Genomic DNA, 19,011 nt, shown 5'->3' with positions numbered 1-19,011 from the left:
TGTGGGGCAGCAAAAATTTTTTGCTTTAGTCTCACTGAGTCCATCAGGAGACAGAGAACTTAAAGGTGCACTATGCAGGATTTTCTGAAAATATAATGTTTGGACTCATACCCACTCTCTGACCCTCTCTGACCCACTCTGGCCCAATGTATTTTCCTGCAGAGACTCTGACCTCTGCCTGTATTTTCTTCTTGTTTTCTGTGCTCAGGACATTTATGAGCGTGTACCCCCACAGTGCTCAGGTGAGGTCAGGGCTTTATAAAAAATAGAGACCAAGTGCCAGATCATAAGCAGCAAGCATCCAAGAGACATATTGTTGCAAAAAGTCAAATATAGCAGCGAACGCCAAACTAGAGTGAATCTAGAGTTGGCTTTAACTTTAACTTTGGCTTGCAAGCATGTTAACAAACAGCGACTGACAATGCTGCCTTTAAATAGGAGGTTGGAGGTTGGAGAGTTGTCATGAGAACGGATTCTTCGGTACCAAGTCAGTGCCGATTTCGGTTCCGTAAGTACCGGATATAACTTTGCCCTCAGTGGGCCGTGTCGAGTCCTGTCGGAACTGATGGGGGCAGTATACACGCATCAGTCTGTGCCGATGTTCTCCATCGTCTTTGCTAGAAACAATGGCTTCTATAAGTGCTGCTGGAGACACAAGACCTCGGCTTGTCGAAAAGTCAGGTAGTAGGAGTCATGTGTGGAGATATTTTGCATTTGAGGCAGATGAAAGCAGAGTAATTATAAACCCGCAAAAACCAGTGTGCAAACGGTGCCTTCGAAGTTTCCAGACCAAAGGAGGAAACACTTCAAACCTGGCTAAACACTTGAAAGACAGACACCCTGACTTGTTTAAAGAATTCAAGTTGAGTGAGATTCAATTTACCATCACTTGTGTTATGGTATACTTATCCTGAAATATACGTTACATTATTTGGGTTTGAGAGTCAGCTTACTACGTTTATAGGGGCGGCTACTAGTACTCACTACCTTACGTTATAACTTACCCTGTAAAAGATGGCTAACGTTATGCGACGTTAACGATACCGTCTTTAACATTACGGATTGTCTTTTTACAGTTTACGGATTGTCACCATATCCGTAAACTGAAAGTTTGAAACAGTTTTAATAAAGTAGTGAATTTATAAATACATGAGTTCTGTAAGCAAGCAAGGAACAAGCTCTTTTTCCTGCTGGAATTAAGCTGAGTGAGATAGAATTGTCATCCTGAAGCCAATACCCTCAGACGGTTTAGTACTGATGAATAAAGGTGGGTTATTACTCTGGTAATGCTGCTGTTTATGACTCCCCTATTAAGTACAATGCAATACAATTATCTCATTTAATTAAAAACTATAATTCATTCACAAAGTTCTTCTGATGAGCTCACAAATTAATTCAAGTCTGTCAAAAGGACCTGTACACAAGGTAAATGATACAAAGACATATGAACAGTGTGTGTGTGTGTGTGTGTTTGTGTGTGAAAGAGAAAGAGGAAAGAACACATGTGATCAGAACTCAAGCAGCTACAACCTTGAACATGAAGATCAAGTGCAGAGCCAGCGGCTGCTGGTGGATGATGCAGACTCACCTTGGTGTTGGCTTTGGTCTTGCTGCTGCTCTTAGTGTTGTTGTTGAGGCTGGGATTAGCATCTTCATGCACTCTGTCCAAAAGCCAGAGGAGGAACTCGAGGGCATCGTGCTGAGAGTTTCCTCGAAACTGAGAGCCGTACTTGGCCACTATGCTCTGCGGAGAGGAGAAAACATCATAATTAATACTTTGGGCAATTTCAAGTCATTAAATACTGACATTCCTTCCTGACAAAATGAGGCCACGATCACATGGAGCGCAGGAACTCATCATTTGTAAGTTGGAGTTGGTTCTGCTTGGAGCACTCAGGGGAGAGATGGAGAGAAAAAAGGGACATTTCTCTCTCTTACCATCACTTAATGCAGACTCATTTAAGAACATCTGCCAGACATTATTTGGCTATGATGAGATCATGTAACAAAGTCATTCACAATTCTCTTTGGATGTTGTACTCTGGAAGAAATAGGGATTTTTTGAAAAAAGAATTTGAGGCAGAGCACACTTCATTACATGCATCACACTTGGGAGGATGCATGCAGCAAATAAAGCCATACACCACAAAAACCGTATAACAATGTTCACTGTATTTTCAGATAGGGCTGCAACCAATAACTTTTTTGTCCAGTTAATGGATTTATCATTTGGTCTATGTCTGTCTTGTTATATTTGACCAACAATCCAACAACTGCTTGAAAAATAACGAAAAGCATTTATTTGTGCCAGTTCCCACCAGACCTGGTTGATGCTGAGTGACGTAAACTGAAGAGTAGCTAAATGAACCTACAGATCGACACGCATGACCGATCAGAAATATTCTCTGCTGTTAACCATTGACATCCCTAGTTGGAGTGTTGGAAATATCTACCGCAGAGATCTGTCTGCCTTCTGTGAAATATAATGAAAGATGTTCACTTGGTTTATGGTACCAAAACAAATTGCATTACAAAAAATCAACAGCAATGTCTTAGCAGAAAGCATGACCAGGTTAGTCAAGATAATCCACAAACGTGTTTCATGGAGGAACTCTCTTCTTTCTACCAAACCATATCCACCAACCGCATCACCATGCAGAAGGAAGCATGCATCTACTCACTGACAAAAAGCTCATGCTTATGACAACATAAGCATTAACAGCGTTCTCCAGCTTAACTTGCTCAGGGGTGCTAGCTAAACTAGCAGTAGATGCACGCTTCCTTCTGTGCGGTGATACACTTGGCGGGTGTAGTTTGGAAGACATAAAATAGTTCCTACATGTAACGATTCAAAACAAGGTCTTTCGATTATCTTTACTAACCGGGTCGTGATTTCTGGAGAGAGACATTGCTGTCGAGTTTTTTCAAATGTTTTTTATTTTTTTGGCACTTTGAGCACCACAAGCCGAGTGCCATCTAGTTCTCTTAGATTTGAGAGAAGGCAGACATCTCTATGGCCGATACCTCCAACACGCTTCAAAATCTTCTAGATTGACAAATAGAACTACAGGTAAGAGGAAAAATACGTATTTTTGATTCGCAACCAGGTGCCCGTAACCAACAATGCAATTTGCACCCGAGGTGTAAATAGCCACTGCAGATATATTCCTGGATGTCCTAGCAATGTTAAAATATGAACAGGTCTATTCAGCTACTCTGCTAAAGTTTATGCATGAAGTCTAAATTCAGAAGCTTTATAAATACTAAAAACTGAAAATAATAATTCAACTAAGTCTAAAAATAACACACATGGGACTCAAACCCAAATCCAGTCCTTAACCCATTCATCCACCATGTCTTACTCCCTCTGTGAACTGTGTGTCTCTTCATACTACATCACCTGACTTTATGGCAGTACATTTGTGTGTTTTTTTCTCTTTTATTTTCCACTTTTATCTCAGAGAATATCAGAGATTGACTAGTACTAGCCCTAACCTTGAAGTCTTTGTCCTAACCCATACCACCTCTGACTTTGACGTATCTACGTGGCACGCACTAGCTAATCACAGCATGCAGTGGGATCCATGATAACACATTGTAGGGATGGGCATAAATAGCCGAATAGCTGCACTGTAACTATTCTCATCCGAGTGCAAACAGACACTCTGTTTTGATTTTTGGGGTAAATTGCCTCTTTAACTTATCTGGTAAATGTACCTTTGCATACTTGTTTTTTTTTTTACTGTTTCATTTCGCCAGATAAGTAACACTGAATCACTTGTTTCAAGTGGTATGTTTAACTTTGTGTGTCCTCAGAGAGTGAGGAAAAAACCCCAAAAACTAGTGTTTTCTTGAAATCACAATGCCATTATTTAAATGATATAATTACAAAGAACCAGAACCACTTCAGTTTAAAATGATATTGCAACTCTTTTGCCAAACAAAAAGCTGATGAATGGCTGCAAGTTGTCACTTCTAAAACATTCCATTAGGCCCTGACAGGCCATTTGTATTAAATCCAGATTAAACTGAAGGTCAGACAATTTCACTTTCCCAAAGACATTTCCAGCAGTATTTCACTTGAGAATACTCAGGACCCAAACACATCAGAATAAGGCTGATAACTCCACTAATAGCAAGAAAACTGACACCCTGTTCAAACTGTTGTTCTCACTTAGCATTGGATGCAGATGAAATGACTTCATCCTATTTGTTTTCCAAAGCTTTCAAAACTGTAGTTGTACTGAGACTGCTATTATTGGCAGCATAACAGCATAAGCAAACAAAATAAGACATCTTAGTCCTCATGAGCCATTTGTGGTGCCAGATAATATTTCAAGAAATTGTTTTGCAAACACATTCATACACTGAAAAAGATGACTCACACAGAGGACATCCGGAACCCTGACAGGTGTTACTAGAAAAAAAACCAGCCAGACTGTCTAATTCAATTATGAGGACGGAGTTGTGACTTTATGAGTCAGACAGAGAAAATGACACGCAAAACTAACGACAGCATTACACTACACTGGGTGGCTACTTCTCTCTATCACTCTCTCTCTCTCTCTGTATGACTGACAGGATCCAGCCTCTGCTCCACACCTCATTAAAAATCACCACATTATATCTGCAGTATCCCAGTATCTAAATATAAACACAGGCGGGAGGACCCCCTCCTCATCCACCTGACGGAGACAGCCCGCTAATGAGCTTCATCGCTATGAGGAATCACTGACAGGGGATGGAGGGATGAGGGACAGATGGAGAGAGGGAGCGGTGGAGTAAGGGAGGAGAGGAGCGAGGGAGGGATGCTGGCGTAGTTTCAACAGACCTGCAAGTGTTTTTCTGTCCCCGTATCAGAAAGGACGGAGCTATTGTGGCTGGCCCCGACAAGGAAAGTGAGAAAAAGGAGGCAGCGCAGTTTCTCAAAGCCACCGACAAAATGAGGGGGGTGAAAACAATAAGGGAAAGACAGTTTCCAAGGTTACGGTGAGGTGCAGAAACCTGATGACATCAAGAGGTTACGACTTCATTAAGACGAGGGGATGACCCTTCTGTGGCCTCATCTGCTGTTTTCTCTCTCTGTTTGGGTGTGTGTATATGTGTGTGAGTGTGTGTGCATGTGTGTGTGAAAGGTGGGAATGATTATTCGACTCATCTTTTTGATATCTGTTTACAGTGTTGTCTCTCAGAGGATCTCTGGTGACATGTGCCACACAGCCTCAAAGGCGCTTAAAAAGATTTGGCGAAGTGTTGAGGTTGTATTCCCATGCATCGAGTCTTTTTAATTGAATTCTTGTAAAGGGAGAAATGAAAGAGGGAACAAAAGAGTAATGAGATGGTGAGGATGTGTGGAGAGACAGAAACAAATTGCAGGTTCGTTGAAATGTCGAGTCGCTCTGTAAACACTGGCTGTGTTCAAAGCCGACCTGAGCGCAGCTCTGGTGGGATCTTAAGTGTTTGTTGGGCAAACACTCCAGAGCTAGTCAAGGAGAGGATAAAGGTGGGCATAAGGGTCAACTTCGGCAGCACTGGGTTTTTTCTGTGAGAACTATTGATTAGTCAAGACCTGATTGGGCCTGACCCGATGTGGTGCGCTCTGACAGTATTTCTCTTAATTTAGTTTGGCTTTGTTTCATTTATTGATCTCATTCATCAGTTGTTTTCTCTAGATCAGAGCATGTGGAACAAAGCTGTGAAGTTTTTTCTCCATAATTTAGAGCTACTTCTTTTGTTCACTTTGGAAAATGTTAAGTTTATTTAGTAGTATATTTTGAATTTGACTAAGTTCTTCACAAAATGTTCCAGTTTTTGGAATTTAATTTTACTGTTGATGCCTAATTCCCACCTGTAATTACTGAACACTCCACCGAATGCCAAATTATATTAGAAAAACATAGTTTTGGGGGCCTTTAATGAGTTTCAGGTCATATTAAAACCAACAACATCTCTTCTCATCATATTTTGATGCTTGGGCAGAAGCCTAAGGCGTTATTATAATGATGCTGGGGGCAACCTTTTAAAAAAGAAAGAAGACAGCATTCCTTCATTAATCCCTCGAGGGGAAATTTAGTTTCACTCTGTCGTTATTTTCAGATTACACTTGCACACAGGCCTGAAATACAGACTCGTGCACAAACAGGACCTATACATATGCATTAATGGAGAGATGTCAGAGCGAGGGAGCTGCCCACTTGACAGGCACCCCAAGCAGCCCAAGAGCACCTCGGTAGCTACCAGCCCACACCCCTTGTTTGGTCCGTATGGGGACTTGGCTTGGGAACCAGAGGGTTACTGGTTTTAAGTGGACTGAGCCAACGCCGCCCAGTACAGGGTCACAGGTTGGAATCGCACTCAGACCACTGCTAAGGACTCAGCCTGCATGGGGCACACACTGTACCAGGTGAGCTAAAGGTCACCTTTTGCATTGTATATTGATGCAGAAGGGGTCATCAGATCTGGGTGCAGAGGGCGTCAGTGGTAAGTCACGTGGATCAGTGGTTGGTTAGGGATAGAAAATGACTAAAGAGTGACTAAGGACTCATGTGACCAACATGTGACGTGACAAAATAACTCCACACTGACTCCAAACAAGACACAAACACTGGTCTCCTGTGCTTTTTGGGCCCGTCCACCCCCCTTTCCAGTTTCCATCCTAAGCAGACTTTTGTGCTCTTCCAACTATGTCCATCGCTCTGACTGTCTGATAAGGACATGGATGGGTTTACACTGGAGTTGGACAAAAGTCGGCTGTATCTTATACAGATGCTAAAGGGTGCTCCTGGCGCCATTAGAGTGACGTTGGGGATGCTGGCCAAGTGGCGTATTTTGACACCCTGGGAGTGAGACCAGGCTAACTGAAACCCTAATTTTTCAAGTCTAGTCCAGACCAAACCCAGGGAACAAAAAGAGCAAAACGCTTAAGGACTATCAGATTTTCTACAAAGAAAGAAAGCAACAAAGAAGAAGAATGCATTAAAAGAAAGATAACCGAATGACAAAAGACAGCCATAAACCTGTGCAGTCTCCACAGCAGGGGTCACGACCTCCCAGCGGTCAGCAGAGATAGGGGCTGCACTCTAGCAACATCCCCTGCTCCCACACCCAGATGTCTGTTTTAGTGTCCTGTCTTACTACCCTTGCTTCACCTCACACCATTACCCCCTCATGCCCTCCCCACATCCATCTTCCTACTCTGTAAACAATGACGGATCAGAGTGCTGGCAGGCCAGGAATTCACTATAAACATACATCAAGTAAATGTCCCTCCTCTCTCTCCCTAAAAAACCCATTTACAACACCTCACCTCATCGTAGTCCGGCCTGCCAAACAGGCCTGGATGGATTTCTCAGTGACGGACAGAGAATGATACTGACAAATTATGTTAGGGCATGACCTTAAGAGAAACTGCGCACACTTCTTTTCCCCACACACACACACACACACACACACACACACACACACACACACACACACACACACACACACTAAGTAACCATTCCCTCCTCAGGTGTGGCTGGAATGAGGCTGGATAGAATCTGTCATTACTGGCTGCTCCATTTGCTGTTTCATTTTTCAGCGGCCTGGTGTTACCGGCTCACCTCTGGACGCAGGACAGTCATCACTTACAGTCTCCACTTATACACCACTCTCTGCTCTCATGCTGTGTTTCATCTATCCTTCTTCTGTCTCACACACACACACAAACTTTCTTTTTTCCACTCTTTCTATTATCTCTCTTTTTTCTTTCCTCTCTATCAGAGAAGAACCATTCCCTCAACTAATCAGTCCCAGCTGAGCTCTGGCCAACACACACACACACACACACACACAGATGATCCTCTCTTAGCAGCGCAGCACCTGTCCTTCCCCGCCTCCCCCTCCCGCCATCCTTCCAAATCTAAACTAACTCAGCCTGCTTACTTCCTGTGTCATCCTTGGCCACACTGGATTCACCTCCAGAACAATCGAGAACAGCCAGGTACTTCTGATGACAAATCTAAATGCCACGTCTTGGAATCAGACCTATATTCTCTCTGCAGCACTGAGAAGCTTGGAAATCCTTCGATAAAGGTGCCAGCGAGTCAAGACCGAACAAAGCCTGTGTGTCTGCGGATGTCCCCGGTGTGGGATTTACAGGCGATCAGTAAGAAATAAGAAGGGATGAGATGCGATGGAAATAATCGCCTCTGAATGGTTTACAGCCCAGGGAAGGCTCCCTGGGCTCTGCTGAAACTGAGAAATTGATACTCTGAGGAGGATTCACAGCTGAGGCTGTAAATACGCTACTGTGTGTGCAAAACTGACAGTGTAGGAAGCTGTATCTGCCACAGTATCAAGAGCTGTTTGAACATATATGCCATTTTCATGTGCTTTCCCATCACTGAGATGAAGTAGAAAATTCATCCTGGACACCATGATGCTGTGATCGCAGCATCACATCCTATAATACTAAAGATTGATTTATTCCCATGGCTTTCCTACAGCGTGTCGTTCAGGCTCGGTACATAAATCATAGGAGGGATAATAAACCTGCTGGAAAATGGTTTCATATTGTAGTGCTTACACAGATACAGCAGCAGACACACTTCTCCTTGTGTTTCTTTTATTGCCTTTTGTCACAGCGGTGTAGGTATAATGGAGTGCAGCTCACTGAGTCGAGGGAATGCATGCTGTTTCCAAACAGCATATGGTGGCTCTGTTACAGTAATTGTAAGTGGTCTAGCCTGTGTATTATAAGTTAGAGATGAAGTGTTTGAAGCATTACCACTTCCCTGCTCACTTCAACAGCTAAGACATAGATCCCACTGCATGTCTGCGGCCAAATATAAAACACGCTGATTATTATTTCTATTGCGTGGTTAAATCTCCAAGCCACACACTGCTAAACTCTCCAAAAAAAGTCGCTCCATCTGCTTCGCCAAAAAAAATGCCGCAATCAAACTGAAATGAGAGGCGGCCCCGCTGTGCAAATTCAGCAAGGAGTCCAGGTGGTGCATATCCCCACAGCGATGCACGCACGTCGCACGTGTCTTTCTACAAACAATGTATACATGTTCAGCACCCAGAGTGAGAACGAGAGTGGTCCATGAAGGAGAGCAGAGACGAAAAAAAGACAAACAAACCATCAGTCTCGCTGCCCTGCCTCACTGTCACACACTGCCTGCACTCCCAGAACAAACAAGACTACTTAAAACACCAGGCTTCATCTTCCCCGGCTGAGCTCCTCCGGCCTCACGGAGCTGCATCCTGTCAAGCGTAAAAAAAAAGATGAATCCGGGCTCCTACGCCACAACTTCTAAAAGTAGTTACTGTGTTGTTAAATCCTTTAGGTCAGGAGCGTAACGCATTAAAAAGAAGGAGCCAGCTCTGTCGTCGAGTTAAATTGATGTCGACAACTTTTGGAGCGACCAATAAAAGGACACTTCATCCCTCCAGATTTCATCAGCGTCAGATGTGTAGTGGAGCAGTTGTGGCAGAGTTGAAAATGTTGACCTTTAAATGCAGCACTTCCATTAGTATGATCACTGTCATTTATAAGCTTAGCCTCATTCGGTAACACGTTTTCATTTCAGTCAGACTCCAAGTGTCAGACTTAAAGGACTCCTGTGTGCAGGACCCTTGAGTCCCTACATGTAGTAAATCACACAATAAAACTTTTTGCACCCTTGAATGTGTTGTGATTTGGCAAAAAAGACTTACATGACACGGTAGATAAATAACCTAAATGTTTGCATTAGCGGAATATAACTGCACTTTGGTCTGTCAAAGGCCAAGAAAGCAAAACAAAACTTGTTTCCCAGCTCCGACTCAAACTTTTGAATGTTGACTTGACTCCCTGCTGTAAAGCCTGAGGTTATTCTGGTATCTTCAGTTGAGATATTGTGATTTCTCCTGAAAGGCCTGTGACTTCTACTCACTCCTAATATCCCAAAAACAAAAGAAGTTGGAAAAAAGTATGGCAAAAGTTTCTCTTCCCGCTTCCACTTGCAGGCCAGTGCCTCTCTTTAAGTGTGGGAAGATTTGGTAATAATCATCAGCTGTCAAAGTTGTCTGTCCCTTTTTGTGATTACAGACCAGGGTGGGAGGGTGAGGTGGGGGAGTCTCACAAGGATCACAGGAGGGACAACATAGTTTTGTTTACCAGCAATGTCTCTCCCTCCCACTTTCTCTGTCTCTCTCCCTCTGAGTGCACACCATTGGAGGCGTCTCAGCAGGGGGGCATCCTCCTTTTCCAGGCTGAATGCGCTTGCTATAGTAAACATCCTCTCTCCTCCCTCACTCTGGGATGAGCAGACAGACACAAATCACTGTGTCGATGCGATGGGGCGAGGCGAGAAAAGGAGAGAGAAGGACATGGATTTTTTTTCTTTTATTGCAGCCAACTATGATGAGAGGTATTAGAGCAAAAAAGGGGAACAATTGACTACGTCTATTTAAACACAGGGCTGCACATTCAGACATTACGTTCAAGGGCTAATATTCAGTATTTCCTTCCAGCAGGGGGCCATTACAGGGACTGATACCAGAAGGGTCTGAATGAGACGCTGAGACTGAATCACACATTCTATGGCAATTTGATCACCTGTAAAACAAGAGACAACATACTGCCATACTTTGGCTCAGAGTTAAAGACAACCTCCAGTGAAAATCAAGTTTTAATCTTGTTAACATGTCCATATGGTGTTTTATTATATGCTATAAGTGAGCAAAGTAAGCAGTCAAGCCATGGCTAAGAATTTTTGCCTTGTAACTGCCCTGTACCAATGACAGTCTCACAAACACGGATTCTGACTTCCATGGTTTGTTACATCACAAACCTAAGGAACCAATCCCATAACACTATGGCAAAGTGAGGGGCATCAGAGGAGAAGTCAGGCTGCATGACTCAGTATAGCAGTGGATGGAGCAGCTACGTCACTCACCCACCTCACCCACCATTCCTACATGTTATCCCATGATCAGCCCCCTTCACCCCTTGGTCCAGAATGATCAGCCCCCTTCACCCCTTTGTCCAGGAGTGATCAGCCCCCTTCACCCCTTGGTCCAGGAGTAATCAGCCCCCTTCACCCCTTTGGTCCAGAATGATCAGCCCCCTTCACCCCTTTGTCCAGGAGTGATCAGCCCCCCTCACCCCTTGGTCCAGAGTGATCATCCCCCTTCACCCCTTGGTCCAGAGTGATCAGCCCCCTTCACCCCTTTGTCCAGAGTGATCAGCCCCCTTCACCCCTTTGTCCAGCGTGATCAGCCCCCTTCACCCCTTTGTCCAGAGTGATCAGCTCCCTTCACCCCTTTGTCCTGTCAAACTGAATGTGGCTGCAGATATACATGTCTCAGGCAATGTATCATTTCTTTGCAAGCTAAGATTTACTTTCACTTCAACTTGTCAAAAATGGGAACGAGGTTTATCTGGTATTAGCAACACATTATTAACAGTTTGATAACATAGTCAAGCCAAAGGCTCGTGTTGTTTATTACTATTACATTTCTAACCCTGTGGACATAAAGAGGATGGGGGCAGGGTTAATTTGCATATTCATATATCCTTGCATACTAAATGAGTTGCAGGTGTAGAGTAGAGTTGGGTGATCTTGTCCATATCCTAATTAATAAGCAAGCAAGCTTAATTAGCAAGCAGACTTTACATAGACGGCAAATCTTTTCAATTTCTCCTGACATTGTGTTGTTTGGTTTGTTCACTGCTCCGCGACATGCGCGTTAAGGCCCGAACATACTCAGGCGTACTATAAGCGGAGTGGACTCCGCGAGGAATGTCCGCAGTCATTCTGGCTTCCATAGTCGAGCGCACTTCCGTGTTGTAGTTTTCTGTAAAAATGTCCGTGAAACACACTACATTACCCACAATTCTTGCGCGTCGATGTGAAAAATACATGCCGATGATGGGATCGGATTGGATCGGATCGCCCATCAGCACAACCCTAGTGTAGAGTTTCGTCTAATCCATGTAAAGGCACGAAGGAATTTATTTCATGGGGGAAAAAACTTCTACATGTGCAATTAAGATTAAAAAAAGATGCGTTTTTAGGGGTTTATACTATGCCCAGAGAGGAACTTTAATACATGATATCAGTGAGATAGCTGACCGAGAGCCACAGCATGTGCAAAACTACTGTCATGATCAAGAAGAATCAATGTTGTCATGTAGTGCACACTATAACCAAGAGCAGCTTCAAAGGGGGTCATTTAATTGAATGTAAATCCTAATTTCTACATTCAAGGCCTTTAATCCATATCCAAATACCCTTGGAAGCCCTTGTGTTACTTCATGTTTTTCTCATCACAAACTTTTTATTATATCAAAAGCCAACAGAGGCTCAAGTTAGTGAAGCTGCCCGTGGCATTAATGATCCACAACACCATGCCTCTTTGAATTTTTCAGATCAAAACAGCATCTTCTTCTGTGTTAATCACTACCTTTCCCTTGCAGCTCTGGAACACACTGCACTCTCTCTCTCTTATACACATTATTAATTTATTACTATCTCGTGGTTGTGGATGAGGAACAAAGCTGCATGCAAAGTCATGTATATCTACCTTTTCCATTATAAATGATATCCCACTCATACCGTCTCCCCATGCCTGTGCGATTGTGTGTTTTTGTGCACATGTTGCGTACCCCACTCCCCTACAACTTCCCCCAGGCTGTCTGTGGATGCAACAGAGCAGTTACCACTCAGAAGGCCTACTGGTTGACTGTCAAGCCCAGAGGGAACCCTGCAGCCCTGGCTCACAACAACTATGACTGACTGCAACAGCAAGAAGTCTTCAGCGTGTATGTGGGTAAACACCTGTTGATTTAATATCCCTTTTAATATCCTTATGTTTTGTCAAGAGTGTTGCATTTCCTATCATATGCGTTAACCAGTTTGTGTAAATGAGACAAGAATGCTCAACGCCCCGGCACTCCACATGCCAGTCCAGGAATGCAGACAAACCACCTGAAGTGCTGCGTTGTAGAGCAGGTGAGTCAAGTGGAGACACTGCAGCCTGCGTGTAATCAGTAACCACGCTGTACACACACAAAATTACTACTAGTTCAGCAAACAATAATAAAATGTCGAAACTGGGAGGTAAAGAGGCGAGGTATTTTTATTATTACTACTCTACGTGGCTCCAACACCGATACGTGACCTGTGCGTCTTTACTCACTTAAATGGGACACAGGTGGATTGTTGCCCTTTGAACCACATTCAGTCTGGCGCTCACCTGATGTGTTAATTCAAATATTTGTTTAGCCAATATGGATATGTGATAGTTGGTTATAGTGCTTACAAATCCAACAAAATCCTCTTGACACATGCCTGCTGTGCTATTAGGCGTGCTGCTGAGTAGTGGCAGGGCACAGGATGCACAGTAGCTATTATGGCTGTTTTGAGGCAAATACACCTGCTAGTAAGTGGGGAGATTCCAAGGGAAGAATGTGTATACATGATCCAACTTGAATATAATAACATCTCCTTATCCATTGCTGGAACATCTCAGAGGGGGGCCCAGGGGCACAAATTTCCTGTTGAACCCCCACTGACCCCCACTTTCTCCCTCTCTCTGTACAATGTGTACGTACCCTGCCTTCTCCCAAGTACCCATCAAGTGCAGCACACACAGCCGACAACTCAAAGGCAGCTTAATTATATTTGGCCTAGAGAGACCCAGAAACCTACCAGCACTCCACGGTGGAATACTACCTGGCCCCAGGTTCGCTGTGTGTCAATTACTTTGTGGTAATTTGATTTAAAATGCCTTAAGGCCCTATGATATTGGTTTTATTGTGCTGTTGTAGAACACATTCCCAGACAAACAGTCAGGTAATGAAATAATCACAAAGCAATTGGCACAGGGTTTGACTTGAGGGTTTCAGGGCCCCTGGGGGTCTGGGGCCCAGGCAGAAATACAGTCTTATGAAACTTGCATTTCACAGTCAAGGCATAACTTTTCAGGTAATATTTGCCAACACATAGTGATCTTTCCAAGAATTTATTGGAAATTTGTTACAAAGACAACAAACAACTATCCATAAGAGTTTTTTCGTTCGTTTGTTTTTTGGGGGGCTCAGGGGACACCTCGCCCTACATATTTAGAAGATGTGCATTTGTTCCTCCCATAAAAACATTACAGTAGCAGAGGACTTTATTTTCATGAAATTAAGGACATTGCCACCATAAATTGATGCAGAAAGGGATTCATCAGAATGAATGAAATTGAGTGTCTGAGGCTCAAAATTTCCTGGAGAACCCCCAAACCTCCAGTTGCATGTGTCCTACACACTGCTGAAACAAAACCTGCGCCTTTGCATCTACATCTCTATGAAGTCTTCCTCATATTTTCCTCAATGGCATGTCAGACAATGAGTGACCAAAACAACATCCTGCTCTCCATTGAGATGGGTATGAAGACAAACAAACAGCAAAACAAAGCAGTGACATCAGCAGCAGCCTAATTGATAACCACCCTGCACCCTCCTCCCTGTCCTCACCTTGAACTCCACAGACAGCTGCGGCGTGTACTCCAGGGTCCACAGACCTCGAACCAGCGACGCCAGCTGCTCGGTCACCTCTCCCCTGGCGCTCTCCGGCTCCTCGCCTCTCACCTCGCCGTTCACCCTCCTGTGGTACAAATCCGACTTGTACTGCTCCAGTCCGAGGTACTCGGCCAGCAGGTCCGTGTTGCTGAGGCACTGAACCACGGCGTTCATGAAACAGGTGTTGCCGTGGTTCTTCAGTCCCAGCACCCCGGGGGTCTTGTCGCCGTGGCACCACGACAGCCTGTCTTTCACCGAGCCGTGAGAGGAGGACACCGTGGAGCTCTTCTTCACGGTTCCCTCCCTGGGGGTCTGCGCACAGTCGTCTTTGAAACCCCCCGATGCGCTCTGCCCGAACCCGCCGTCGTCGTCCTCCGCGTCCGGCGGCTCCGCGTCGCCAAAGTGCGCCAAAGTGCCCAAAGTTTTAAGGATCCTTCCCATGAAATTCCCAAAAGACCGCAGCGATTTCCTCCTGATAAACCTCCCGGTTTTGTATTTCTTCTCCTTTCGCTTCGTCGTTTTGGGTTTCATGGCTTTTCTTTCCTTGTTTTCCTTGCGGGTATCCATGGCTCTACTACTTAATAGGACCGAGAGAAAATGAAACAGGCTGTGGAGTCGCACCTGTCTGCCAGGCTGTCTACCCCTCCTCCTCCTCTTTCCCTCTCTTCTCAAACCTTACCGCTGTGGTGGCACCGACTCCGTGCCAATAAGGCACATGATTACTGATAGTATTCCTTTGGACATCCCGGTAATTCCCAGTGCGATATGCTCACCAGTCCGCGCGTTTTGATGGGTGACGCTCTCTCCAGGAACTACAGAGAGGAGACGCGTTCCTCCCTCCTCACAGCAGGCTCAATTACACTTCCTCATCGATGGCTCTCAGCGCTGAGTCGTGCGCTGGCGGTCTCGGACTCTCTGTCACCATCGCTATCAATCCCTCCCTCCCTCCTCTCCTGTCAATGGGGCTGCAATGAACAAGTTTTCTATGTGAAGGATCCTGTCTACTTCCCGCCCCTCAGACAGGAATTTAATTAACCTGGATTACATTACTTATAGTTTAACACAACAGAGAGCTTGACACAATGAGCAGGAGAACCCTTTCGCACAGTCTCACAGACTGTTGCTGGAATGGCAAAGAGCACAAACTTGACATGTTTGTTCCACAGGGAACAAGGAAGTTGTTGTATTTAATAGGTTTCAAGCGCTGTAGCCTTAAACTGCCCCCTGTAGGACCAATTACAACATCACCTGACTTGACATCTTTAGAGGGTGTCAGAGACATCACTGGCATTTGCTGGATGACCCTACCACTGTATGGGGGTTGTATGTGCATGAGCAACTGCAGCCTGATTTTATTTCCAACCCCCATCCTAAAATGAAGACAAATCAGATTCTGAAAGCCTTTTAGTGGTGTATTATCATCACTTGATAGTAATCGTATGGACTCAATAAGCTGTAGTTAGTAACTTTTATGAAAATATTCTTCTGTAAAATAGTTACAGTAGTAGTTTAGTTGATGAAACTGTCACGAACTCCACACAGTAGTACATAAGACAGATAATCGGTGAAAAAATATCATGTTCCTCCTCCTTGTGGATTCTGAAGGAAACAACCAAGGAGAGCCAAGTCAATCATTTCAGTCACTGCTCCTGAACTGTGCTTAAACTGTCAAACTAGGCAGCGTTATCAAATGTGAATCAATGTTCTTTACTGCATCACCTATTCCTCACCTCAAATGTTGCCAAAACATTTGTAGTGTACTGTTTAGCTGTAAAATGACAAAGTTGGCTGGTGAGCGGTTCTTCACTTTGGCGCGACTCTTTTTAAAGGTCTAATGTGTAGGATGTGGTGACTGTGTGCCATGTGTGTGCCAAGTGTGCAGAAGAACTACGGTGGCCGACACAAAATGACAATCACCCTATCTGGAGCCAGTGTCTGGGTTTGTCCGTTCTGGGCCACTGTAGAAATAGCATGGCACAATCCGTGGAAGAGGACCTGCTCTGTATGTAGATATAAATGACTCATTCAAAAAATACACTCCTATTATTTTCAATGTAAAACCCCACACCGGCGGCGGCTAGACATGCATCAGCGCTCCTGGACACACCGCCCTGCAGCAATTTATGCCACTGTCCTATTTCCAGCCCCGCCACTCCCGGAATTAAAAGGTCAGCTCAACTCCTCTCCTCACCATGGATGCATAAAGAGAACTCTGTTGATGTTGCTGTCTCGTGTGTTATAAAGACAAGAGACTTCTTGTTGAGGTCAAGAAATATCCCAAGCTTAATACCCATAATCCTGTCATTATACAGGCAATTGCAAAAAACAAGACATTGCCAGTCATAGCTCCAGATATTGGCTCTTCAGGTGAAAAATGAAGTTTAATTAGGGGCTCTCCATGCATGATTTTAAGCTAATGCAGAGGTGGAGGAGCTACAGTAAAAGTAGTAATAACTTTGTGTGGTCGTCTGTTAACAAGCTGCAGGGCAACGCATCTGATGTGTGCTGGGGGGGGCACATGATGTGTGTCCCATGACACGCTGCACCGTGGTGAAGTCCCTGTGTTTTCAGCTTAAAGTGACGAAAAAGAATGATTCTTATTTTCAAGTGATTATAAAGTAATGAAAACATAGTTATGAATATTATATACCATTTCTGCCAATAGTTGCCTCTAGACCCTACACACTGGACCTTTAACATGGCAGCAGGGTCACAACAACCTTTCTCATTTTACAGCTCAACAGTACACTAAAATATGTTTCTGAAAACATCAGAGTCGAAAAATAGTCAATGCAGTAACAGAATCTTGACAACTGTATCTGACAGTTTAAACGCAGTTCACCTGCAGTGATTGTTACCTTATGTGTTAAAGGCTCCTTGGCTCTGATTGGTTGTTGTGGTTCACTTGCAAATGCATTCTTGCAAATGCCATCTAAAGCATTAAGAGGTGCAGAGCAGCGTGATTTTTTTTTCCACTGACTATTTGTCTCATGTAATACTGTGTGGATATAGTGACAGCTTCAGCAAATGTGACAAAAAGTTATTTCTATAAAAGTAACCAACTACAGCTTTAAATACAGTGACAATGACAGTAAAACTGCTTGGTGACCATATGTATTATGTTTCTAATTCTGCTAAAAAGACTGTCCACAAATGTGTGCTCCTTTTGCTTCACCCTGCTATTGAAATACAATCATATCTACAGTGTAACACACCAGCATTTACAGACACATGTACAGTATCCTATAAATAGCTTTGCTACTGCCTTCACACACACATTAATGCTGCTGCTACTACACCCTGGAAGATCCACAGAGTGAGTAAAATGGATGTTACAGAACCATTCGGCCAGACACGTTATGTGCAGTTCTGGTTTTCAACAGGGATGTAGCATCTTTTGTGCTATATCCAGATTCTAATCATCTGAAGCTTAATTTCACAGCTCACCAGTACTAAAGATTGGATTTAGTGGGCCAGATGTGCTGATTTATTGAAATAGATAGCCAGAGCCCCATCCAACATTTCCATAATTCTCCCCGATGCTTTTATTTCAGCATGGTTAGAAAATATGCACACATAATACCCCATTGAAACAAATAAACTTATTCTGTGTCAAACTTTGACTTCCTTACCAAAATGAAACAAAACCATACGTGCAGATTTTTTTGGGGGGGAGAGGGGAATGCAGGGTACACCTCCTCTTATATATGTAGAACACGTGTAATTGTTCCTTCCAATAGAAACATGGCAGTAGCAGAGGAGTTTTATTTCAACAAACTAGAATGTGCCTCATAAATGCAAAAATGTGTCTGGTTAAGTAGGCGGTGGCATTATGCAACCTTAAAAGCCATGGTTGCAATTTCCCATGAAATGGAAAGAAGATGAAGCAACTATGGTGAAGCAGGAAGTACCATGACATTCTTACCCTAAATTGAGGCAGATAAGGCAAATTGGTGCATAAAAATTCACCAGAATGCTGGAGATGAACTGCCTGGGTCCAGACCTTTGAATCCACCCACTCCACCAACTTCAAGTTGACTGATTTGTCTGGCATTGTGACATGAAACGACCAATGAGCACCACAGGAGGATTCGATTAGCCAGTCAGAACCATAGGTGTGACAAACACTGTTGTCAAGATGTTGTCAAGCAGTGCACTGGAACCAATGAGAAGTAATAACAACAATGGCAAGCACTATATACGCTGCTATCAAGGCTGTTTTGAAATCGACCCTGGCAAAACAGGTATGTTGGCTTGACTCCGCATCACTGTGGACTAAAAATGATGTTAGATTTAGGCAGACATGTTGCTCTCAAGTAATTTGTTTGGGAAAACTGAATCCCCCTCCCCCGCAGAAACCAACATCATACTAAACGTGCCTCATATCAGGCGAGGAAATGAAGTGTTTAAGAAAAAAGCTAAGCCCTGGCCTACAACCGTCCTCTATAAGCAGGGAGGGTAAGTGCAAAGAT

At 43.9% G+C, this 19,011-nt stretch overlaps 1 protein-coding gene across 1 annotated transcript in view; it reads right to left on the bottom strand.

Annotated features, from left to right (window-relative positions):
* The window catches only part of usp43a (ubiquitin specific peptidase 43a), a 194,579-nt gene extending 179,154 nt beyond the window's left edge, over positions 1 to 15,425 (bottom strand). Inside the window, exons 1-2 of the mRNA XM_050044839.1 lie at positions 14,495 to 15,425; positions 1,589 to 1,744 (exon numbers count right to left, since the gene is read on the bottom strand). Coding sequence (XP_049900796.1) covers positions 1,589 to 1,744; positions 14,495 to 15,106 — 768 coding nt within the window. The 5' untranslated portion in view covers positions 15,107 to 15,425. The remainder of the gene's footprint in view (positions 1 to 1,588; positions 1,745 to 14,494) is intronic.
* Between the last annotated feature and the right edge of the window lie 3,586 nt (positions 15,426 to 19,011).

Source organism: Epinephelus moara, chromosome 5, assembly GCF_006386435.1.
Source record: "Epinephelus moara isolate mb chromosome 5, YSFRI_EMoa_1.0, whole genome shotgun sequence".
NCBI lineage: Eukaryota > Metazoa > Chordata > Actinopteri > Perciformes > Serranidae > Epinephelus > Epinephelus moara.
This window is presented reverse-complemented; position numbering and strand designations above follow the sequence as displayed.